This window comes from Nelusetta ayraudi, unplaced genomic scaffold, assembly GCF_046127955.1.
Source record: "Nelusetta ayraudi isolate G7.1 ecotype Tasmania unplaced genomic scaffold, CSIRO-AGI_Nayr_v1 ptg000042l, whole genome shotgun sequence".
NCBI classification, from domain to species: domain Eukaryota; kingdom Metazoa; phylum Chordata; class Actinopteri; order Tetraodontiformes; family Monacanthidae; genus Nelusetta; species Nelusetta ayraudi.
In genome coordinates, this window is record NW_027466092.1 from 7,872,028 (window position 1) to 7,899,060 (window position 27,033).

At 43.6% G+C, this 27,033-nt stretch overlaps 1 protein-coding gene across 3 annotated transcripts in view; it reads left to right on the forward strand.

The window, feature by feature from the left end:
* Positions 1-27,033, forward strand: part of nlgn2a (neuroligin 2a) — a 165,510-nt gene that overhangs the window by 73,455 nt on the left and 65,022 nt on the right. For 2 of the 3 annotated variants that reach the window (XM_076034040.1, XM_076034038.1), the window contains one exon: positions 11,854-11,907. The exons of the other annotated variant lie outside the window; for it this stretch is intronic. In XM_076034040.1, coding sequence (XP_075890155.1) covers positions 11,854-11,907 — 54 coding nt within the window. The remainder of the gene's footprint in view (positions 1-11,853; positions 11,908-27,033) is intronic. 3 annotated transcript variants of the gene reach the window in all.

Below are 27,033 nucleotides of genomic sequence, written 5' to 3' on the forward strand. Positions count from 1 at the left end.
TGGAACTGTGAAATCCAGTGCTAATGGAGGTCAACCTCATCCACTTTACCCTACACCTGATGTTAAAATAATAGTGATTCTTCTGTATAGCCACTCGAAGCTCTGCCTGATTTTCTTGCAGTCTTCATCACAAGGAATTTGGCAAAGGTGGTTCTAAGTTGTATAAATTGAAAATATCTTCGCCGTGTCCATGTCTGTACGTAAAAGAGAAGATAACACAAATGTAATGGTTAAAAGGAAAAGAGATCTGTGTATACAGTAACTGGGTGTGTGCTTGCGTCTTGTCCCTCCTGGGCCTTTGGCCTAAATAACTCCCTTCCTCCGTCTTGCAATCCCTCAGCGTTCCACCCTGTCAGCATCATCCTCTCCCTGGTTAGCAAAGTCCCGGCGCCTTGGCCCGCAGTGCAATAAGCTCTTACAAGGCTGTCCTGAGAGGACGAGATGGGTTTAGAAGTGGGCCGAGGGGGGTGGGGGTGGCCAAGGGTCCTGCTCCAAACATCCTCTGTGTTCTGTCAATCCTCCCAACACAATAAAGACCTTCTTTAGAGCCACATGTAGAATTTTACTTAAAGTGACTGGCACAATAGTGGTAGTAGTCATATTGAAAACCTGAAAACTTATTTTATGCTGCATCAGTTGATCTGCTGATGCAAGCTGAGTTGTCACTGTTAATGTCGGTGCTTTGATTTTTATTTATTTTTTTACTTTATTTTGCATTGCACTTGAACCGCCCCGCACAAGAGGCTGGTTAATTTATAGCTTGATCAAAGAAGACAGTCTTGGGGTTTGAAAAAGAAATAATAGTGGAGCAAAATGTTATTTGATTCATTCATTTAAAGGGGCAACGCACAATTTCCATCATTGTCAGATCTAAACAATTGGTAAATTGGTATGTGAAGCTCTAGTGGTGTTGTTTCATTTGGAGTTAAGCATCACATCATGAGCCTCTCTGTCTGTTGACATTGAGCTCATCGTTTATAAAGCTAGATAGCGGTTAGTGCACATAAACCTCTGCCTTCCTTCCTGCCCACTGTTGAAGATAGCGAGAAAAAGAAAACACACTAAAACTTCAGAAAGACATGCAAATAGCATAAAGGAGCTCCAAGTGAATGCTAATAATAGATAAAATATATTCTAAAAATGTTTAATCTATTTTTATCTATTCAAAAAAAATATCCCTGCAGGGTGGCCTTCTGTTACTGTAAATGATGGAGTGTAATAGGCCAGAAGAGAGGGAAGTACAAAGGAGGCGTCTGGATGATGGATGGCTTGGTAGTGTTCAGTTGAATCAGTTGAAGAAGCTCATATAGTGAAAGCCTGCTAAAAACTACTGCATATTTATAACTGTAAATTTGCAGGGCGGCCTTCAGTTACTGAGTAAATTATGAAGTGTAATAGGCCAGAAGAGAGGGGAGACCAGAGGAGACCCCTGTGTCGCACATGCTGGCGGCCACTTGGCTGTAAAAGCCACGCGTTCCAGATCAGCAGAGATGCTGATCTCAGATCTTACCGGGAGGCTATTGCACAGATTGCCTGCAAGGCATTGCGGGCAGAAATAGCCAAGGGGGGCGGGAATCTCTGCTCCAACACAAAAACACACAGGGGTTGCTCTGCCTCTCCTCCTGGACAGACGCGTGGAAAGACAAAATACCGCAGAGATTACCTCAGAGATGAAATACAAGATGAAATGGCAACAGAGCAGCGGAGCCTGTCAGCGTTTCCGAGGCTTAACAACCCCCCACCCTCACCCAACCCCCCCCCCCCCCCCCTCAGCCCCCCCACCCCGACCCGCCATACTTCTCCTTGTTTCCCTTTAGCCGATGCACCTTCCCCGCATGTCAGACAACAGAAACACTCTTTGCTCTTCAAAGGTTAGAGCAATAAGGAGCACACCGAGCTCCGCTGACAAAACTGCAAATGTCAAAATGGTTAAAAAGCCGCCTCTTCTCTCAACCTACCACTTATCTGATTATCAAGGGAGGCCAGCAGCGGACAAGGTTCTGACAGGCCCAGTGGTATCAGGGGCGCCGGAGTGAGATTAGTTCTGTTACCCAGATTCCAGGGTTAGGAAATGGGCTGTCACAAACACACACGCAGAGGACACGCTGCTGATGTGTTCATTTAAAGTAAAAGGTCTTGTGTGATGTGTCGTAAAGTTTCATTATTTGTCGTATTTGCAATAATGAAAAGACAAAGTACTTCCCCAGCTGCCATACATAGATTGATAGACGGATAGAACAACAATCACCAGGAGTCTTAAGCGATGATGGTTGATGGATGGCTTGACAGTGTTCAGTTGAATCACTTGAATTTCATATTTATTTGAAATTATTTGAATTAAAACAACTTCAGCAGCTCATATAGTGAAAGCCTGCTAGAAATGATTGTATTTTCTATTTGCTCATTTCACATATGGCATTAATCGCGTCACCGTGAATGAACGTCACTGTCTGGAGTTCGGCAAACAACAACAACATCTCAGCGATTGCCGATGTGCGACGCCTTGTTTCGTAAAGTTGTGAAATCTGATTGACAGCCGCTAATGCGCCGCCGCATGAGCTGCGGCGTCGACTTCACAGACCCACATGATTGGCCTTTTTTTTTTTTTTTTTTTTTTTTTACTGGGTGTTTCTGGTTTTAATGGCAAAGCGTGTGAGCAACAATATTGCTGAGGTGCAAATGCAGCAAGACAGAAGAATGGATTTGTTTTCCATTTCAATTATATTTGTAAAACTCAATGGACATTGGTCAGTCAATTCTGATGAATAATTTTGTATTCTCGACAGAAATTATGAAAGTTTTTATCGGAAAATGGCCCGTGGACCGTGATTGCCGCCGGCATTGGAAATTATTCTCCAAAAACAGACAGTGTTGTAAATCAATGTTTTTGTTTTTTTCTCATTAAGAAATTCAACTCAGCGGGAATTGAAGCTGACACCACGCCGTTCCGATCGCATTTATTCTTATTCTTAGGTGTTCTCATCAAAACTTAATGTACAAACTCGTGGTGCGCAATTATTTCTGATATTCTCGCCTGAGCGGAGCAGAATTTCTGCCGCACTGTGCGGACGAGGAAGCCGCCGAGCAAATAGCAATTTGTGACGCTTCTGATTTCCTGTCTGCAGGAAGTTTTGCACTTTTCAGATTAAGTACGCAATCTAAACCCAAACTCACACGCTTTGTCGATAGGGTGTATGCATGGCTGCGTGAGGAGATAAGCCGATGCGTGCGATTGTGTGTCCTTGTGTTTGTCGGGCTACATGGGGAGAAAATGGCTTTAACCTTCATGCCTACTTGATCATCACCACTCCGTAAATGTCACTCCGGCTGCCCTCCGCCACTCGCTGCACCGCACTTTCATTTTCTCACTGGCTGGGTGTCCGCCGCCCTGTTGTCATAAACATTTTGGCTCTGCAGCAGAGAAAACTCCAATCAAAATCCTAAAAAAAAACAAATGAAAAGATATTCCAATTCCAGTAGGAGATTTATGTTGGCCAATCAGGAAACCAGAATATTCCTGTCTGAGCCTTGTAAGAATATCACACACACTTACCCTAAATTTAATGAGCAAGGCTGACGATGTATTTTATTTCCAGATTAAATACTTGAATCCTACACAATGTTTGTTCAAACATCCAGGAACAAAACAAGCAGAGTTTATGTGCAACCCAAAAAAAAAAAATCATGTGATAAAAACCCACCTTATTTGCATTTTCTCTGACTTTTTCTTTTTTTTTTGGAGGGGGGGGAGGAGTGTGAATAAAGAATTGCTTTGAATCGCTGAAAGAACCCATTGTCTCCTCTTCCGCCCTCTTATCATCTCCGCTTCTTCTCACCGTCCCGCTCACTCGCTTTTATCTTGCGTCCATTCACAAGTTTCTCCCTTTTCCCACGTCCCACATTTCTCCAGCCCCGCATACCTGGACCCACTGGCCTTTTATTCTCCTTCCTTTCCAAAGGCTGCACTTCTCTTCCACCTTTGTCTCTTTGACACACATTATTTTGAAGAACCCCGATGTCAGCATCCTCTTCATCATTACTTCCCTTTTAGCTTGGTTTCCCCTTTTTCTCCCTGCTTCATTATCTCCCTTCGGCCATGTTGAGTCAAGCCCTCTCAGGCCTCTCGGAATTTTTTTTTTTTTCCAGAACCTTAACTAACAAAGAGCCAGGATGATGAAGAGAGCAAGAAAGTGAACAAAAATGTTTTGGACAATTGCGTGAAAGGAAAAAAGAGAATAATTCAAAGGATTTTGATTGCGACTGACACATTTAACAAATTTTCATCAAGCTGATTGTTATCAAGACATTTTCTCAGCCTGTTGAACACTTTGGGTCATATTCTCACTCTTCTTTATCTACTGAGCGGTACAAAAAAGATTCACGTCATGACTGTGCAAGCGCTCCTGTCATGTTTTGTGCAGAAAATATGAGTTTGATTCTTTTCAAGAGACTGCTTTTTAACAGATCTGCAGCTTGCATAAAAACAACATGATGAAATTCTATGCATGAAATAACAATGAAGAACCATTTGCCTTTGAACCTGCAATTCTTGCACACATTGAAACCTAAAATTAGAGGTTTCCCTTTTCAAAAACTAAAACCAAAAATGGCAAGACAGGCGTTTCACTGAAGTGGATGCGTCAGGTGGAGCTCTTATTTTGAAAACAAAGTGTATAGAAAACATTTGAGTCGCAAAAGCTGTTCAGCTCTTTGCATTTTGCCATGAGAAAATGAAGCTAAAGTTAATTTCTTACCAAAATTGCCTATAGTCTTAATTGAAAGGACCTTCGGTTGCATTTCAGAAATATGCAGACCAGTGTGACTGATGTTTAGTATATGAAGTCGGGACTGGCGTATTTATGTATTTTGTTGTCCTTCTTAAAATACACAATTTATTGAACAAGCTGGTTCCCAACATGCAGAGAGATACAGTGAGGTGAAGTTCACAGCCCAAGTAGAACGTAGACGTACCAAGCAACTCGCTTTGAGAGAACATACACATTCACAGCTGTAATACACTACTATGGGAAAGACGAGACATAGGTGAACTTCACTGCAAATTGAAGGTTCAAATTTAAAAAAAAAAAAGGAAGTGAATGAAGGATTGGACTTGCATTGCAAAATAAAGCCATGTAAAGTAGAAATACAATAAGACAAACAAACAAACCTTTAATATCTAATGAATCCCGATACAATGCTGCTTTTTCATCTGTATGTGTCCCATAACTTTGAACGCCCCCCCTCGCCCCACCCACCACCACCACCACCAACATCATAACCCCACCACTTCCCCCAAAAAATCTGTTATTCATGTAATGCTGCTAGAGGCGAGACTCAAACTGAAAACTCACCATCGTCGTGACGTGAAATCTTGTGACTCAAGCGCGACCGAAACTAAGCCAGCGCTTTCTGTCACTCAGTCACAACACAAAGGAAGGCAGACGCGGTGCGAGCACAAGGACACACACGCGTATTGTTTGCTGGGCCTTTAATTGACTTATTTTTGCAGTCACCCAGCGTTGAAGATTAATGTAACCATCTGCCTGTCGGTGGGGCCTCTCCTTGGCTGGATGCGGCGCTTTACATTCCGCCCTGCTGCCGTTGCCTAATAGACAGCCATGCTAGTCGCGTCATTCAATTGATAGGACCAAATTAAGACCTAATCATACACGAACAGCAGAAAATTAATTGTGGCGGGGTGACTAATGACGCCCGTATAAATCTCTTTCCGCTGTTTCTGAGGGGTGAATGTCACCTGAAAGGACAGACGCTCGGCTGATTCACACGCTCACCCATTTTTTTTTTCCCCCCTCACCTTTTTTTCTTAAGTGTCATTCATCCGAAAATGATCTTCACAGTTGTTTGTAGCAGAATCTCAGCTTACTCATCACGGCTACTCATCTGTGACCTGCCCACACACACACACACACACGCGCACGCACACACACACACACACACACACACCTCCACATCGCATGCATGCACACACAGAGAGCGAGAGAGTGTAACTAGAGCTGCTGTGTTTATCAGTAGCAAAGGTGATCAGTCCTGCAGCATTACTGCCATATCCTGCCGTGATACATTTCCCTCTGTTAAATGCTAGACATTTTGAAAGGGGAACTAACGCCGGAAAGCTTATTTTAGATCTTGAATATGACCCAAAGTGTTCATCAGGCTTAATAAATGCCTTGATAACAATCAGCTTGATGAAAATCTGTTAAATGTGTCAGCTGTAATCAAAATCTCATGAATTATTATATTATTTTTCCTTTCAAGCAATTGTCCAAAACATTTTTTGATTCACTTCCCCCTCTCGCTTCATCATCCTGGTGCTTCCAAAGGGGACACTTGGCCTGCGTGATGCAGGACTTCAGTGCTTTGAGAGAAAACTTCATGTCGTGTTTACCTCTATTTTTTTTTGGCCTCGCTTGATGCAAGGCCATCTGCTTTGGCCTGCTCGATGCTGGACTTCAGTGCTTTGAGAGAAAACTTCATGACGTGTTTACCTCTATTTTTGCCCAGTTATGTGTTAAGATAGAAAATAAGCCTTTCATGTCTTTTTCATCTTCAGGTGTAAAAATGTCACTTTTTTTTTTTTTTTTTTTTTCAATAAAACAACCATTACTGTGTCATCAATGCTAATCTAGTTAGCAGCAGCTAAGCTTGGAGTCACCTTCTGTTTTGTTCTTGTCTTCTTCTAGACCTTTTCGAGAGCGGTTAACTGCAGCTCCTTGCAGGCGTCACGATGAAAAATAAAGTGCTGGGTTCTGGAATACAATGTAATTTTAAGGCTGACAGAAAACATTCTTCAGATTTTTCCTCCACACTCTCAGAAATTGCCTTGAGAATAAAACATGCGTGAGCTTGCCGTGGTCACTCATGCCGGGCGCTAACTTACGAGCGGCTGACACGAACGCTGTCGTGCACAAATCTCAGAGAGTCACTGGCGGCTCTCTGCTGCAGCCTCTCAGCATCCGGGCAAATGACGCTGTCCCACACTTCCAGTCAACTGCACAGCCATGTCTATAATTCATGGCCGGCGCTCACTCACAAACTGTCAGACACGGTTCTGTTTCCTCGTAGATCATAGCGGACTGGCACACTTTGCCTAAATGAGCTACTCAGCACCTACTTACTGTTGTGGCTGCACCCGTGGAAACATTTGTCAGGCTAAAACGAGAAAGCAAGGCTCTGTTCTTGTGACGTGGACTTTGTTCCTCTAACACTTTTCTGAAACGATTAAAATGGGAGAAATGAATAAGAAAAGTAATATTCCGCCCATTTTGAGATCTTCATTTTTTCTCTCCAGGAGAGCAGCCTCACACCATTAATCACTTCTCTGATTTCCGGAACAGCACTTTTCAGCATTTTCAGATGGACTTTTCTCATTACAGCAGAGTTCATTGACAGGCTGGAGATACGTGTTACTTTTGTGAGAAAGCGCTGCTAAAATGCATGCAGAAAAGTTCATAAGACCAACCAATATTTTTTGATTGTGTGTTGAGAAAACAATTACATGTTGCTGTAATGTTTTAGATGTTTTTAAGTGCGTACATTGACAGGTTGATGACTAATTACTGAATGTTTCAGCTGGATGGTTCCAGATATTCACTTGCAATGCTCCATATCAAACTATGCAATTTCTTTCATTGAAATCTGAACCAAACAAACCCTTAAGCACACAGAATCAATATTTCCCCTTTCACATCAGTCATTCTGATATTCAACAGAAACGCCCAGTCAGGTTACTGAAGTCACACTGTGGCTGTAATTTATTAATCGCACCATTTAATTTCAACACTCACTTGTGTCGCGGACTTTTTCCTTTAATGATCATAATGGCATTTTTACAAAGCGTCACTCAGCGAGTGAAAAGGTCCACGGTTCCATTGTATCACTGTGGCACAAAGAAATGCATTAATCAGCGTCAAACTATGCAGTCAGTCTCTTCTTGATGTCACATCTGGCTGAACATGTGCGATTATAAAGGTGCGTTAATGCAGAACACTTCAAAGTATTGATTCACACTTTCTTCTCTTATTGCCGGTGCTCACTTCATACATTCCATTCGGTGTGTTTTACATGGCAGAGTGCTGAATAAGAATGTGTAAGGTGTTTTTTTTTTGGCGTGTGCGTGTGTGTGGGTTCGTAGCCGTGGGGAGACGCGGAGCCAAAGTGATGCGTTACGTAAGCTGTTTCACAGCGTGCCGCAGCCGCGCGGCACAGGCACAGCCGAAATGTAGTGAGGGGGAGAAGAAAGAACGTCGTGCAGAAGCGATGATGAATGTACGTGTAGATGGAGACGCAGTGTGAACAAGTCAAGGTTGGAACTTTTCTCCGGCAGCTAGTTGGAGCTGCGACGTCCATCGCGTCCGCATGCCGCAGTCTTTCACACTGTTGTCGATTCTGCCGCCTCGTCTTCTGCCGCCTCAGTCAGCCTGTAGTGAGAAGGTTGAAGGTTCGATTCTCCAGCTTCCTTCCACAGTCCAAAGACGCGCACCTCAGGCCAAGTGGCAGCTCTACACTGGCCGTAGGTGTGATTGTGAGTTTGGGTTGTTATTCGTCCCAGTGATAAAGTGTCAGCTTGTCCTGGTTGTATGCTGGACCAGCTCGCAACTGAACCCCTCAACTAGAAGATGACCTGGATGCTCTTCTGGATGTTAAACCCTGTGGATCAAATCTAGCTGCTGTTCCTGTTTTTTCTGGCCTCCATCAGCTTGTGTTCATGTGACTCAAGGTGTGTTGGGGGGCCGACGGGAGCTGGCGTTTGCCTCACTGCTTCCATTGTGACGAGAAGCACGAGAGCCAAAACGTTAAGAACACTCCCATGGTGGCTTCCTGCTCTGCCACTTTTCCGCTCTTTGCACTAAAACGTCAATCAAGCTCAATTTGTGCTCTTTCTCTCAGCATGGTTCCCCTAACAACTGCTTGACTTTTTTTTTCTTTCAAATCCCCCCATAAATGAAAGTGTGGTTTCTTGAGCAGGCAGGATTTTACAATCTGCATTTGGACGTTTTTACCCAATGGTTTTGACCAAATCTTTGTCATTTTCTGCATTTCTATGATTGAAGGTAAACAATTATTTTAGTTTAATTAGCACTGAAGTGATTCCGTGGGCTGTTGATATAGACACATTTGTAGCATTTGGGCTGTAGATAAATATAAGTCATGTGTTCGTCACCTCTTTCACAATTTAAAAAAATGTAGATATATTTTGCACTCTAGTCTTACTTCATTTTTTGTGAAGATCTTCAAGGACTCATATCCTGAAAAAATTGTATTTCCAATGTTTTCCAGCAAAAATTAGTCTCTTGTGCTCAATGAACACTTGTACTTATTTTGTCCACTCCACTTTTCAGAGAGTTTTGGTCTTAAACATGCAGTTGAGTATTTTGGTTGTTTGTAACGTCTCAATGGGCAGATAACTCACCGATGCCTCTACCAGCTTAATGCCAAGACTTAAGCCAGGACTTCGTTCCACTTTTTCATACCGCTCTGTAATACATCAGTAAACTAAAATGCAGTGTTTGTGCAGGAGACTGTGAAAATAGAGTGAAATATGTTGTCCAGGATGTCCAGGATGAAAAAATAACCCACGCCTAATCCGTCTGCACACCACTACTCCCACTGCTTGAGATTAGTACATGAAATGCTTCACAATGCATCCCTGTCTTAAAGTAGTTCAGCATATTCAAAATGACGGTGCATTACTGTTATCGTTGTTGATCTATTGCTGCAAAAAAATGCTGTGCACTAATAAAAATGATAAAATCAGATCGTGGTGACTGCAGCCGTCACAACTAAAGTAGAAAAAATGACAAGCTATCAAGCTAAATAGCAACAGCTTCTTCGCTAAACACCAACAAACACTCTCACCTATAGTTACACCAATTTTAACAGCACTTTGAAATGAAGATATTTCTACTTGTTTCACTTTGTGTATTCTGTCAGAAACATGGTCAGCGTTTCCATTGTTTCCATCCGTGGCGGCGGGACCTCACGCTGACCTTGCCAGCCACCAAATATCGGCTTGTTTTTGTCGTCCACGCTGCACGTTTCCAATCGGTCCATCCCCCTGATAGCCAGAAGCTCTTGCCGCACTGCTTCAAACAAAAATAATCTTGTTTCTTTGCCAAATGCTGAAATCACAGTGTAGGCTTATCAGATGAAAGCCGGAAAGTGCTTTATTTTATTTTTTTTTACCCCTCTCCCAGCGTTTTGGAAGATGACCTGCAATACACTAGCGCAGTTTTTTGCTGTGCGCCTCGGCCTCGGTCTGCTTTGTGTGAGATGTGTACGCGAACGACGCTCGGAAGCCAAATGGCAGGTGTGAGGCAGGTGGAAAACTGGAGCGAGACCAAAGCTGATTTTGTCGCACTATTCCTAAACGCCTCGCTCTCAGAGTCTAGGAACACTTAGCCTGGGATGAAGCCACTTAGTCACAGTCAGGTTTCCTGAATGGGAAGGGAGCACTTCATCAACACACGATGAATACAGGTGTGTGTGTGGGGGGGGGGGGGGGAGGGGGGGGGGGAGTGTGGTGGGAAAAAAAATACCCTTGGAGATGAGAGAGGGAGGAGAAGAGGAGGCGATTCCTTCTTTTCTTTGCGTCTCCGTGTTTTCTCCTCTCACCTCACCGCCTCGCTTTTAATTCAGCAGAAAGAGGGGTTGGGGGGGGGGGGAGAAAAGAAAAACAGCCTGTGGGCTGATGGGGGATCAAATTACATTCACCTTTTTACCTGCACTCCTCTGCGCAATTAGCGTCACGCTTGCTTGTCATCTCAAATTGACACTCCGCTTTTGTGCCATGTAATTATTTACCCGCCTGAGGGAGGAGGAGAAGAAACAAACACAAAAAAAGACTCCTCTGGTTTCACCATTAAATAATGACACACACACACACACACACACACACACACACACACACACACACACACACAAAGCACTTGCACGGTGCCCCTGCCTTTTTATCTGAAAACATGTTTAACATGCCTTTTGCCATTACAGGGTCATTGTGTGTTTGTTTTCTGGTGGCCGTCTAATTAAAGGTGTCTTTGTGTTGAGTGTGTCTAACCCACAAAGGTGCCATCGATCGGCGTTGTGCAACAGCCCCTTAAATTGTTCTTTCACCGCTGAAATGTCGACGTTTACATTTTGGGGGTTTGAGCATCAGGACCCAGAAATACTTCCCATAGGTGTCCTCTTCTTTTGCCGGTTCTCTTTCTTTTTCATTTCGAGAGAGACAAAAAAAGAAAAAGAGGGGAAAAAAATCAATCTGTCTGTTTTTGCTGCTAGACTGGCTGGAGGAGAGGTGTGGGTCCTGTTCTTCAAACCGCAGAGGCCTCCTAACTTCCACTTTTCCCTTTTTCCCCCTCTTCTTCACCCACCCTGCTCACATTTACACTCATCAGCCACTCTCTCGCCAAAACGACCAAATAAAGAAGAAAAAAAAACAAAACAAAACTGAAAGCAAAGTGTCGGCTCAGGGAACAAGGAGGGGTTTTAAGGAGAGAGAAAGGGAACAAGGGGACCGTACAAACAATGGCAGCCGCTTTCTTCTGCAGGGGGAGAAAAAGAAAATCACATCCAGAAATCCAGATTTCTTTGATCTTGTGTCTTTTCTTGTGATAAATCTGTGTCTGTGATGCCTTTTGTTTTTGCTTTTGTACTCTTTTTAAAGGAAAAAAAACACAAAAAAAAACATAAGCAGCCATGAACTCTTGCTGATTTGTCCTTTTTGCTCTTTCTTCTTTTCTTTTTTTGACATTCTTTTCTTTTTTTCATCGTTTTTGCCAGTAATCTTTTTTGAATTTTCTCTTTTCTCTTTTTCCCCCCTTTTTTTCTTAACCCTAGGTCCGCTCACAAAAAAACACGATGAATCTTCAATGAACAAGCCTCGAGACGAAGGTATTTTTGTTGCATGTTTTTCCTTTTTTCTTGTTTTGAAGTCTTTTTGGGGGATGTGTACACATGCCGTGGTAGAGCACACACGCACACACACGCACCCACGCTCGCTCGCCCAGCCACGCACCCACTCTCCCACACACACACACACACACACATCCATCACACATCTCTCAGGTGGGGACTCTGGATGATGAGATGCATAACAGGGCTGTGTTGGTGTACGTGTGTGTGCTGACCCCTCCGCTGCAACTGAACCGCTGTCTGCTCCATGCTAATCACTCGCCTCACACAACCCTGGACGGCCATCACCCCCCCTCCCCCCTGCCCTCCCGGAACCCTAATGGAAGATATAAACCCTTCATTATAAACTCATCCACAGTCCGCTGTGTGTGTTTTCCGAGGGTTCTCGCCCGACTCTCCAGTCACGACTCTCCAACCGCCGGCACCAGCACGGCGCCCTTGAAGCACATTACTGGCCATGTAACAGCATTGTCACCCGCGCACACACACAAACACACACAAAACCCATTGAGAGCCACTCGCACAATGAGGTGCATCATTACTGTTATTGTTGCACCTCAACTCCCGGCTCAAGGATGGAATTGCTGTGGAGTGAGTGAGTGAGTGAGTGAGGGAGCAACACAAATATTAGGGTAGCCTCATTCCGGAGGAGGAGGAGCAGGAGGAGGAGAAGGAGGAAGAGGAGGAGGGGAAGGAGTGAAGAAAATGAGCGCGGGACACCCAAGAACACTTGTGTCCTGTTTGGTGCGTCTGGGTTTAATTGGCTGCCACACTGAGGACACTGAACTTCGCCGGCTGATGTTAATTTAGCTCTCAGCAGCAGCACACACACACACACACACACACACACACACACACTGGGGATATCTTGTCCCATCCACACCTCCTCCTGCACCTTCTTCTACTTCTTGTTTCTTAGCGGCAAAGGAGGGAGGGATGGAGGGATGGAGGGGGAAAAAAGCCGGCGATGTTTGATGATATTTTGATACACACTTCTCTTGACGCTATTTTGAGGGCGGCACGGGTAAAGTCTTTTTCTCGCTCCGCCGCGCTCTTTGATTCGGGTTGTTTTTTTGAAGCCTGGAGTTGGAGGAAGTTTGACACGGGAGGATTTTCTTGGTGATCAAATGCGCCGGCGCAGACGCGAATTCTTTCCTTCTTTTTTTTATTTTTTTTGGTTCCTTTTATGTGTGTTTCTTTTTGAGCTGCCACAGTTGGCGAGCACCACTAATGCCCTCCTTCCCCCTCCCCAGAGCACCCAACCAACTATCAACCTCTTTAAAATAGTCATCTGTCAGAATCATGTCCAATTAACCTGTTGATCCCGCCACGCTAACTCCATATAACCACTCAATAGTTAGTGACACAGGAGTGGGACTGGAATCAGTCAGTTGCTGTATTAGTTAGCTTAATTAACACTAATTGGTCGAATTAGATTGTCGTTATCACAGACTGAGAGACTCAGAGATGAACACATTCTTTATTTATACAGATCTGAGCAGTAGGTGTGCCATTCAAACCACCCAGTATTAATGTATACAGTGGATATAACACATAACATGTTGTAGCTTTAGGAGCCGCTACCTTACTGTTATTTAATTTAAAATAGCCTGATTAAAGACAACAACAACAATTAAATTCTTTTTTTTTTATTACACATTGTGTGTGACTGATCACATGTTGCAGTCAGGAGGTGTCACATTCATTCTTGCCTCACTCTTACTGTTCTGGTTGCCTGGTTGACACACCGAACCGTATGATCAGAATGTTCAATAATAAGAGAGCCAGGACATTAAGCCGGGAACCTTCGCCGTGTATAATGATTCTAATATGAAGTGAGAAAAATCCATCTTGATGCACATCTGTGAAACATTTAATGAACTATGTTAGTGGCAGGGACATCCAGTCATACATACCGTAGCTAGTAAGAAACTGAACTTGATAACGATAATAATGAGAATGACAATGACCTTGAATGTTTAAGCATCATCATAACATTAAGCAAGCATATTGATTGACATAATAATGAATTGTTACACCAGCAAAAGAAGTAATAATACCAGCGTCAGTAAACCCATCAAATATTATTTGAAACAATGTCAAATTCTAGAATGTCAAGCAGGCTGTCTGTAACAATTTCAAACACTGCAGCAAACACAAGGTAAACAGAACTCAGGCTTTTCTTTTTGACATTAAAATCCCCTTTTGAATTCAATGAAGTTGTGTTCAGTCCAACTGCATCCCAGCCTGTTCTGTGACTTGACACACGCATCACCATCCAGCTCAGGATTCCGTTTCCTGCTAAAGTAATGACTTATACAGTGCCGTTGCACCTTGACTACTGTCCCCAGCTGCCTCAACAGCATCATCCTAACATGAATATACATGGCCAGCTTTTTCTTTTCCCCGACATCGGCAGCGACGCCCGGGACATTCTTTTTTTTCTGTTATTTCCTTCAACCATTTTGTCCTCATTCTATCAGGCACGTAGCGGCTGCCTTTTCAAATGCTCCGCCACTGATCCACGCGCTACGCCGCTGACGTTCGCAACACAGAGCAAAGCTCGTGCAGGCGGAAGAAGACGGCAACGGCGGCGGCGGCGGCGGCGTCCTCCCAGATGACTTCACTCAGACGCGGCTCTCAGGTGCGAGAGCGAGGAGGCCGCTGGACCGCAGTGCTGCTCAGTGTCGCTGTTCAGAGAGATTGATGGAGCTTACAGCAAAGCCCCAGCCAATGGCGTGAGGACGTGCACAGGCGGGTGTGTGCGCGCGTGTGTGCGTGGAGGGGGATTACAAAGCAGATTGAGCTAAATCAAGAGAGAGAGAGAGGACGCTAGAGAGACAAAGACAGCGAGTGTGTCCCTGCGCCGTGGTGTGTGTCTGCTCTGATCAGAGATGAACCTCCTCTGAGCCACCTGAGCCCCAACCTGGAACATATTTCTGCCAGGAAACAATGTCACCTCTCTCTTTTAGACACACACACACACACACACACACACACACACACAGGTTAAAGGAACCGCACCGTTGCAACAGAAACTTTCCGTCAGCATCAACCCGACTGCAGCAGATGGACGCGTTGGACAGCAGTCTCAGTGATATTCTGCTGTGTGAACTGCTGTACACGTTAAACATGGCAGCACTGCTACTCATACTAATTAAGGATATGTGAGCAAATAACACCCAGCAAACAAGACAATATGTTCTTGTGTCAATAACTCAGTTTATTCATTATTTGCTTAGTAGATGCTGCGGCCGCTCTCCCAGCAGCGGGTGAATTATTAGCTGGGACATAGGAGGAGGAGGAGTGTTTATATAAGCATATTTCAACCATATTGAAATGTAATTTCCTCAGGAACAATGAGAGAGAGAGAGAGAGAGAGAAAGTGCTTTCCTCGCCGCGCTCGCATGCCCGCCTTGAACAAGCAGTCGCAGGGAGAGCAGCAGCACTCAACACCTGCTCTTTCCCCAACTGTAGAGTTACCATAGGGACAGATAGAAAAGGTGACTTGTCAGTGCTGAGCTCCTCCGCCACTCATCATTTGACATTCCACAGAAGCTGCGCTAATAATACTGGCGGTTAATTGCTGCCATAATGGTAAAAGACATTAAATCCGTGCGCAAGCAATGAAAGCATCTTTTTTTTTCTCTGACATTACACGTCTGCACCAACTTCAGGTGCATTTTAAAAGTCCCACATGATGCAAGATTCACATTATGTTTCCCAGTAGTGATGTGACTCACTCTAGTCTTTCAGCAAACTCCTCACAAATGTCAAAAGTGTACCATCCAGCTTCCTCAGTCATGGCCTGATCTCCTCATGGCTACAGACCCTCTGGTGGTGAAGAAAAACTGACTCCCCAATAAAAGCTCACATTAGATAAAAAGGCATCTATGAAATGAATGGGAGATCAACGACAGCTGTGACAACAGCGGAGCCACACTGGGAGAAAAGGCCAACCTTAAAATGCGACTTAAATTGCCTTTGTTTTAATGATTCCATTTGACTCTTAATTGAAATGTTTATTCTAGTCTGAAACCAAAACGCGGCTCATTTTTCAGGGGCGACATCTGCAAATGATGAGATGGAACGAGGGAGACTTTTTCAGTCAATTTTATTCATGGCCAGTTATGATAGAAATGAACCATCCAACTGGGTATTTAATTACATTACAGTATTGGGCGTCATTAATCAAACAACATGGTGAAAGGTTTGAATTCACCCTCAGTGAGTCTGTACTGCACATTCATACTGATAATGTTACAAGCCGGGACTGCAGGCTTTATTAAATGACTGCAGTTCTTTCTACTTCACGGTGCTTCATTCATGCTACCAACACAGTGGACACGTTTATTAAATAGGGTTGCCTGAAGATGTGAGCATGAAATAATAATAGAAAGGGCAATGGAGACTGCAGTGTAATGCGATGGTGAGTTAATATCAGCATTTCTTCATTCCAACATTGCCAGGAGGCATCAAATCTATGATTAATTATAAAAAGTGAATTATTTCTGGTTATCTCTTTAGTTTGAAACACCTTGACCAGACTCACCAGAACTGTCTAGTAAGTATGAGAGCAAAGTGAATATATTACCTGGTTTTCTGGTTGTTTTTCCCATTTCCAAAAACGCAGAAAATGATGTTGAAAGTTTTTAGAAGCCAGTCAGTTTACGTGTTTACTATTATATAGTATCACATATTTGAACATATCTGTGCATATTTCTAATTATGTGCCTTTTAGTGTGACATTTCCAAATCCACCGTGTGTCGCTTTTCATAATAGGCTTTGGTTATTTTTATCCTTTACGAAGCAGAAAATAAACATCACTCCTGCCAGCCGCCCACAAATCCACAAACAGATTTGCACGGCTGTTGAGCTGGAGGAGTAAAAAGGTGAACCAGAGATAATTTGTTGGCAAAACTAAAAGGAATTACGCTTGGTCTGCTTAATGAAGGTGACAGCAGTGCAGGTTTAGATGGTTTGAAAAGAATATCCCATTCAAGAAACACAGCATTTCTCCTCAGTGCATTATTTAGTCAAAAATACAAAAATACATTGTAAACCTGATGGCGATTGTGCAGATTAATGCATTTCTCTGTTGTGTAAACACAAGCTGTCTGAATTTGTCATACTTCAGAAAGAAAATCTTAAATATTATATGATTTCATTGCTCTTTCTCGCATTCTCTTTCGCCATATAAATATATGTATGTGTATGCGTGTGTACACATACCTCGGTGAAAAGACCACCCACAACACGCTATTTTGATGTGCTCCCAAACTACTGCTATGCATGAAAATATCTGCACGGACAGGCAAATCACTATAATCATGGCACATAAAACAGTAATGACCACGGGTAAGTTTCAGCTCTCCGCTCAGCACCGTCAGCATTTGTACCGCTGCCCTCTATAATGAGGGACTTATCTGCTCCGTGTTATTGTCAACAACACGCTCGGAAACACAGCCCTTGACTGCACAACAGCCAGGGTCTGAGCTGATAACAGACCTCGGCGCTAGGCCCTCGTCCAGCTTGACGTGTAGGAGTTGCTGTCCCTGCCGCTGTCATTGCCACATCTGCATGCCTGCCAGACTTGTATTCGCTTAAAAGAGATGCACACAAATCTGGTAGATGCTGCAAAAACAAATAGGGGGGGTCTTCCCAGAATACTATTTTATTTGAGCATTTGTAGCTATTTAGAATGAAAAAGGTGCAATAAGTGACAAAGACAGTTCTATTGTACAGTTATTTTTCCTCCCAACAGAGTTCAGTAAAAACCCACCACTGCTTGCTTATGATTAGTTCAGGGGTTTAACATAGGAAGTGCTAGAGGCAACGACTAGCGGCCAATCGCTCCCCCAGGTTTCTTTCAATTGTCGGAGGTCAGAGAGAACTGGCCGCTGTGCTCTTACAGCAAAACACTCAGCAGAGCATCGCTCCTCTTTCACGGCTGAGCTGTGTCTGCTTGCCTGGCGCGAATCAGCCTCTTTTTATTGGACGTGCCGCGCACTAGCGGAGAACAGCACGGGGCTGCGCGGGATGATGAGCACTTGAAGTGATTACTCTGCAGCGGTTGGTAACTGACGACTAAAGCGTAAAGGAGGAGTTGGCGTGATGCTCTGGACATATGAAGGCAACACAGACTTGAGGCTTTCAATGTTATCACCTTTGCATTAGAATGCAGCCTAATGAATTTAGTCTGATTTCTGCATCAGACCCCCTCTCATGGGGTTAAATCTATTGCACATATGAATGAATATTGATGTGTTATCACAAATCAATTCACAATCGCAATTTCAGTCAGAGCATTTTTTTCCCCCCAAAATCTTTCAATCTTACATCAGAGTCAGTTTCAGCTCATGTGACCATTAGCATTAGCGTTAAACATTGCCAACATTAGCATAAGTAGCGATAAAGGGAAACACATTTGTCTTTTAAGACCAGTTAGCAGCAATTGTTTCCTGCTTTCATCGCAACTAAAAGGAATTTGTTTGCTCATGAATTCAAGGACAGTTGCAGGTCTCAAAAATGCTTCCTACTGGAGGTTGGAGTGCAAACTGTGGAGTTGAATTCTGATGGGGAAGACTCAATTCTGTCTGCCGCAACGCATTGTGTTGCCTCCCCCCTCTCTTTTATTGTCGCGTTGTGTCTCTGCTGAGGTTACACCTCGGCTAACAGATGCCGACCTCTGGGCACTGCAGCTCTCCTCCTCATCAGCGTCTCGGGCCCTGCTGTTCCCTCCCTAAACTGTCACTGTTCCCGCTCACTGTGTTCCGCTCTCAAAAGAAGAAAAAAAAGCACTGTGTGCGGACGGACTCTTGGCACGTTTCATTCTTTTCACATAATTAGAGTCTGTCCTTCTAAATCTCGTTTTCATTTCCTGTAGGCTTCTCACCGCGGTCACAGTGTATTAATCAAAGTGCCGTACAATACGCGGTCTAAATCTCTAAATTGTGGGATACAAAAAGAGGATGAGGCCCCCGAGCGGTGGAAAACGAAAGACGAGGAAGCCAAAATCAATTGGATTATTTATTTCACCATTTTATGCACGGGGGTGCTACGGAATGAGGTGGCAAGGAGACAAGATTGAGAAGTGCGCTGAAAGCTGACGAAGGACAAAAGGACAGAGAACAAAGAGGGAGCAGAGCAGGATTTAAAAGTAAACAGTGAGCAAATGCTAAAAAATAAATAAATATATGATATACACTCACTCTCTCTCAAGTCTGTAGCAACGTGCCCAGCACGAAGAACAAAAGAGAATCTTTTTTGCACAGACAGACAGACAGGATGGCCACCACTGTCAAACCGAGTTTATTTTAACATTACTACAGAGGCTCAATCCCACGTCTCTTTATATCCCTCCATCTCTCAGCGGGCCTGTCGGTTATTTGCTGCAGAGGCTGCCTGCCTCCCCATTACCTCACTGCTCGGCCCACATCGTGTCAAGCCTGCGCCAAAAATCCCACAGAAATACACCCACCGCCATGCACACTGACAGATAGTATTTTATTTTGCCCGAGCCCCCTTTTGACACGACTAAGTGAGAACGAGTCGAAGGAAAGCGTGGAAAGGCGGGAGAGGGAAGGTATGGAGGGGTAGAGCGGGAAAGAACGGGGGAAAGTCAGTGCGGTGATGCCTGTCAGCCAGCTTGGGGAAGAAAAAAAAAAAAAAAAAAGTTTTGTTTTTCCTCTTCTGTTTTGCACTTGGCTGAGTTTATTGCCATGTGTAATGGCTATAAGGGACAGGGGAGGCAGTGGTGAAGGCTGGCTGGACGCCTCTTGCTCTGCTGCCACTGCTGGCTTGGAGCTAGCCACGGGCTGTTATGGGTCTATTTAATCCAAATCAATACACTTTTAAGTGCCCACTGAAACAAATTGGGTTTTGGAATTGTCAAATTGCATTGCGGAGACAGACAGACAGATAGACAGACAGACAGACAGACAGAGAGAGAGAGAGAGAGAGAGAGAGAGAGAGAGACCTTCTATCAGGCACAAGTTGTTGTGTTCAGTGATGCCGGTGAACTTTTACAGTCATGTGCAGTAGCACAAGTGCAGCGGAACGAGTTTTGCACTGACTTTCATGAAAACAACAGCTCTGTTGGTCTTGGCAACACTCGCACACTCTCTCACACTCTCCATTTCAACATTTTATGGATCTGTATTGGGAAGCACTGGTAGAAATAATTGGACGAAACGTTTCTCGTCAGCCAGTGTCAATAAAATGTTTAGCGGAGTGGAAATAGATAAATTCATTACTATCGTTTAGTCACAGTTCCGACCAGTGTTATTGCTGCCCTCCTTGACCTTGGAGTAACTCTGTGTTGATCGCGGTATAAAGACGGGGAGGTAAATTGAGGATTAGTTGGTGCAACTGTGATGCCAGTTGTGTGTTGATTCTCACTTTGTGCAGCGCTTTCGCTCAACATCTTTAACTCTCAGAAGTTTGCCTCATCTATTTACAAAGAGGTAATTTGCAGAAGAATAAGACTTTAAAAAGACAGGGAATTTAGCTGTCCAATATTAATTGATTATAAGTCATCCAGACTTTCAATAAAGTGACAGTCGGCCAGCATGCCTGTGTGATGCAAAGAATGTACGAGTTTTCACAAATACTATGCCGTAAAATCCTCTAGAAATATGTGTTTTCATTTATTTTTTTGTCGTACTTACTCAAATTAAAGCAACAATGGTAAAAACTATAAAGAATCTTCAGACCTGGAAAAGGTCACAGATGACAATCAGAAAAACTACAAGTTCACACTAGAAACTAGAAATAAAGGGATAACGTGTTGTAGAAACGGTTTAATCTGAGTTCACTTGGCTGTTGTCAAAATTAGTCTGATGCATTTCTTTTACGTCACCCATAAATTGAGCGCTGTGGGTATTTAACCAGAATCAAGGGTGTTTGTGTCCTTCTTTAAACAGAAATGCTTTACTGGATTATAAAGTAAGTAGCAATATTGGCCATTGTTACATATAAACTCTTATAATTTACAATTAAAAAAATAAACTACATGGATAAAAATTTTGTTGATACCTTTATAGAAAAGCCTTAAGGTTGCAGGTGTTTGATTTTTCAACGCAGCGACGTCATTCCACGCACTGACCCCTGACTGACTGGGCTCAGGAAAAAACACCCACCGTGTATTTGAAGTGTGTGCGGCTCCAGTGTCGCCCAGAGACGCTGTGCGGGGGAATCTGACAGATTGATTCTACTGGCTCCAGAACGCGACGATCCGCCGCCGTCTTGGAATTTCGCCTTTATTTTAAGCCACTTTATATTCCCCCGAATCTCCATCTGCCAGCAGCCATTTTTTTCTTTTTAAGTCCCATGGAGGGCAACTGGGAAACAGCCGGTTGCGGCGAATCCAAGTCGCTGAAACCAGAGAGAACTGAAGCCCCGACAGCAAAGAAACACACGGCGGTCGGTCCACCATCAGATCAGCAGTCGGCACAGGTGAGACCAGATCAATGGCGGCTGATAATCCCCAGCCCTCCTCAGGTGACGGGAAAAACCTCCACACATGTTGGATTTACTTGATTGCCAGGCGAACCACTGCAAGACCCCCCACCCTCCACCCCCCGGCTCCCTTTTCAACCCGCATACGTGTACCACCCCCGGCAGCAGGCCCTCCACGGTGGCAAGCGCCGACTCCAATAAAGGCTGCAGTGAAGAGAACACTGGTGCACAGGAGGAGGCTTCAACGCGATATGTCAAGCTGCGCTGCTCTGACGCGTCACTTCTTTGCCCCAAAGTCCGTTTGTTTTTCACCGCGGTTGCCTTCCAATTAAGGCGGCGTCGCTGTGTGCACGATGGGGGGTGGTGGGTGGGGTAGTGGTTCTTGAATGGAGATGACAGCAGAGAGTCAATGCAACTAGCAATTAAGAAGCCGTGAAGTTGGTGCAGCTCTATGTCTACACCGTAATGGATCTCTAACGGGATTATTATTTCCAAAGGAATAGAAGGATTAGAAATGATTTTACAGGTTATTTTCACTCTGTCTCAGTCAGCCCTTGGCGCAACAGCATTTTGTTTCAGCCACCATAAACAATTGGATACACGCACCAAAGCCGGTGGTCTTGGGACCAGCTACCTGGCAACCCGAGAGCTGTTAGCAGTGTGACAATGTTATGTCTCCCCTTGTTATTTTACATATTATTTATTACATCTTGACAGCAGGCCTGGCATAACTCTTCATGTCTTTTCTATTGAGTGAGAATAATTTGACATTTTCATGAATCCTCAGCAGTCGTGCATTTGGCATCTCGAGTGCGTGGACACATTTGTTCCAGCTGCAGTCACACGTACGCACTGTCAAGCTGAGAATGATGTATGCAAATGAAAATGTAGAATACAGTGACCAGTGCCAGAAACAAACCACGGTTGCTGTTTCCTGACGGTGCGCAGTGACTTCTCCGTATTTGCACTTACGATTAATACAGCACCTTTAGTGCAGCATGTGGTTGTGCACTAATGTGTGAAGCTGGTTGACTCTGGTATCTGCAAGTTTGTCAAGGGTAATCCAATATTTTGTTCATGTTTTTAGATTTGACCATGGTAACATAATAATAATAATAATAATAATAATAATAATAATAATAATAATTAGGAATTCAACTTTGCCTGCTTAATGAAGAACACTGCACAGCTTTCCAGTCAGGGCAATAAAAAAATAAAATAAATATATATTTATATATATATATATATATATATATATATATATATATATATATATATATATATATATTTATATATATATATATATATATGTATATACATATATATACACATATATATATATATATATATATATATATATATATATATATATATGTATATATATATATATATATATATATGTATAGCATAAGTTATGCATTATTGAAATAATTACAAACGTAGACAACATGAACTGGATCTCAATGTATTGAGCTTCATATTGTTGGATGCTTGGCTTATTAATTGTGGGGTATGGGCCATTCAGAATAAGACCTTAGTCATTATTTAGTAACGATCACTCTAAACCACTAAAAGTGAACATTTGTTTACAATTTTTCATGCAACCCCTATTTCATAACAATGACCTCGATTTATAAGGCGGTTTTCAAGCCACCCAAAGTGCTCACATTGAGGCCATTAATCATCCACATGACATTCACACCAGCGGCGGTAAACTACATGTGTGAGCACAGCTGACCCCCCACACCGTCGCTGCCAATCTGCGCCAAACAGCCCCTCGGACCACCGCCCAACATTCACTTACAAGCATAGGAGGCAATGTGGTTAAAGTATCTTGCCCAAGGACACGACAGCGACTGGGATGGATTTGAACCACTTCCAACTCACTGACATATGGGCCGTGACTGGACAGCGTATAAGCATGTAAATTGTTCCAGCTTTAAAACAGGCCCACATGTGATCACTTTATAATATACCTCATTACTACAACCCAGTTGACAACTTCAGTCTGAAGCCATCACTCATACATCTCTCTATTAGGAAACATACAAACAAGTAAATTTCATATTTTACAACAGAAAAAAGTCTCCTTCTGCGACACCGTGCTCGAGTTTTGACTGTGTTCAGACCCTGTGTTGGATTTGCAAGCGGACTCCTCAGATTCTAACGCCTTTGTCAGTAGGTTCTCCCAGCAACGCAGACTCATTCGGTCCCAATTAGACCCCAGACACCCAGCTAGAGCGGCGCGCTAGCCCTCTCCAGCCCCAGTAATGACCAGATCGTTAAAGCAAGGAGGGGGACCGGCCGAGGCAAAGTGGCTGAATAAGAGCGAGCCAAGGCAGGAGGTGGATTGGGGATAATGAGAGGTTGCATGAGGGCAGGAGGTTCGAGGAGAGCTGAGCGGTGTGGATAGCTTAATTAATTCCTCGCTACAAAGTCTATATTGTTGTTCTGTCGGCTGATGAACGCAGGGAAAACATCTGGAATCCTGACCCCTCGTTCAGTCGTTCGCTGCATGATTTTAGCACACATGTAGCCTGATAGTTGACCCGCACAACTCATTTTAGCGTCGAAACCATTCTTCAGTTTTATCAGGCATCATTAACCCTTTCAAGACCAATGGTCCCTTAAGTGGACAGACATTAAAGTGTCATTTTCTGTTATATGAATGGGTTTTAATGGCAGAGTTCCACACAATTCAACACAGTGGGCTGTAGAGCACCAGCCCACACTTTTTCCAAGAAAAGGTTTTCCTTTTCTTTTTCTTTTCTTTTTCGGTGGCTGAATGATTTGTTGTTTTTACACCTTAAATAACATCCAATAGCAGTATGGTAATAGTGTAACTTAAATTCAATTTATGATAATATAGTAAAGTTATTGTTTTTGAATGTGTTTTTAAGCCTGGTGATCTTTAGTACCAGCAATCAAAGCCCATTTCACTAGACGTTTTGAGTAAAGATGGAATCTAAGCAGTAGATATCAAGAATAGCTGAATTTGAATATTTGGATTTATTGAATTTGATTATTGAACAGTGTTTTGGATTAGAGTATATCTTGGATTATTTATTTGTTGGTAAGTTTTTATGGTATTTCCTGCTTTAAATGCAAAGATAAAAACAAAATCCGCCACTTGACAACATTCTCTATGCGGAAACAAAAGCACACGCTGCCTTTACCTTTCAGGTATTGTGTGATCTTATGTGATTGTATTGTTTGCATGGTACTTAGAGCAGGGCTTGGTATATTGAAGATATGCACAGAAACCCAGTCTGAAGAATGAAACAGAAAGAGGTCAGCCGAAGTCTAAAGAGCTCGAGGCTGAAAGAAAGGAATCTGGAAAGTGGACAAAAACGCCGGCGCAGAGGGAAGGGGGAGCAAGAGCGGAGGGAAAACAAGGATAATGCCCATGTTTGTGTCCCTTTTGTCACTGTGGCATTTCAGAGGACAGTGGGTCTGTGTGCCTGTGTGTGTGTCCAAGTGTGTTTCTATGTGCTTATTAGCTTCTCCATCCAGCCAATTTGCGGAATTGATCCGCTCCCTAATAGTGAGCAAAACAAAAGTCAGCCTAATCCAACCATTATTTATTACACTGATGGGAGGGAGAGCGAGAGGGAGAGAGCGAGAGGGAGAGAGAGAGAGAGGGGGGGGGGGGGGGGGGCTAGGGGAGATAATTCAGCAGTATCGTCCAGCAAAATCCTCTGACAGAGAGATGAGGGGAAGATAAGCAAAGACAAATGGAAAGCAGGAGAGAAAAAGAAGAGGAAAATAGGAAAGACCACTGTGTGCAACAGGCATTAAAACAAGAGTTCATGCTGTGTTTCCAGGCGGCCTGTGGCTGAGCTTTAAAACAGACACACAATGCAAGGGGATTTATTTTTGTGGGGTTTTTTTTGTTTTTTTTGAGCAAGTGAGAAGGAGAAAAAGCAAAAGGTGAAAAGATGGAGTGAAGACAGTGGAAGAGTGTTGCCGAGAGGGATCAGAAGAGATCAGAAAACCAAGTTGTGGAGTTGATGAGAGAAGCCAGTGTTGGCAGCAGCTGGAGGCCCAGTGTGAAGAGTGAAAGATGGAGAATGTGCAACGGATGAAGAGCAACAGGAAGACGGGTATTGCGAGTGGAGAGCCCCCAATGAGTCAGTGTGGCCGTGTGATTGGAGAAGAAGAAAGCGCTGTACATGGACAGGAAAATGGGGGGGGGGGGGGGGACTACAGAGAAGTACTTTCGAGTTATGGAGTTGTTATTGAGTCTAATAAGAGCGTGTTGTTGTGAGACGGACTGGGCCGGATCTTATTCCCCACAGGTCCCACTCGTCTCTTTCTTCTCCTCTCCCTTGCTTGGTTGCTTCATTTTTCTGCTTCCTCGCCCACTCTCCATCCACAGAGGAAAAGACGATGCCGTCTGATTTGGCGCATGATTCAACGTAAGAAAAGGCCTTTACAGCGCATCTAAGCAAAGAGCACTTTTTTTTTCTATTAACATTGCATGGTTTCAACTCTGAACCATCTCTCATCCATCTCGCCAACCTCCAAATGAAAGCGATTTCAGTGGTCTTAAGAGTGAATTGTGTTTCATAACCAGTTGGATTCCTTTTGTTGTTGTGGAAGCGGCTAGTTTCCCTTTAAAGCTCCTGTCCATGGAAGACGTAGAAGAAATATAGGGAGCCAACCTCGGTGCTTCTAAAGAGATTTGGGCGCTGGAGCCGTTGCCGTTTTACCGTGAATCCCTGACATGTACAACTACAGCAGTGGTGAAGGCTGCTTGCCAGTAGGGGCGCCGTGTAGGGAGTTCGGGAGTTGTCAGACAGAGTGCAAACACAATGGCAGTGGGAATCAGACAGTCCCTATAGCCCCGCCATCATGGGCTTTAGCAGACAAGTGACTCAGCCACTCGGTGTAAAATGTGGGTTATTTTTGTCAGACTACACACCAACCTGTTTGGCAGTGGTTGACCTTCAGCTGCAATATATGATGTCAAAAGTAATGTACAGTGGAAAAATCAAACTTGTTTTTCTGTGAGTGAATGTTTTTGTTTTTTAGCATGGACCACCACAGTTTACTTGTACTGCAGTATTCCAGCACAACTCAGTTAAGATCATTTTCAAAATGACTCCTGTTTTTTTCTGTACACTCTAAGACGCCTATGATGTGTGAGTGGGCTGTGTGCCTCTGTCTAGCAAATAGAGGTCATTCTTCCCAACTAATAATTTCTCTAAGTTTGTGCTCATTTGCTATGAAAAGTCCCATTGCATTGTTTCAAATCAAAAACCTTTATTCATAATTATTTCCCATGTGTTTATGTACCTTCCGATCTCCTTTGAAGGTGTGACATGAATAGTACTAGTGTTGCTGTTGTAGCACAATGAGGTATGGTTTTCAGAGATGGAATATTTTTACTTTAAAAACGAAATTGACACTTTGATTCGCTCAAAGCAAAAATGAAAAGCCCTGTGTGTTTTGCTTCTGTGGGCTTTGGGTTGCCGTAGAGTACGTGAGAGTGTACAAAATGACTAAAACTGAATCATCAGCAGCCGAGCGGTGATACAGTGCACAGTCATCATGTAATCGGGGGGTAGGACATTGCCATGTAAACAGCAGTTCATCCTCACCTTCGTCAGAACAAGGTCAAGGTATCATGTGGACTAAGCACT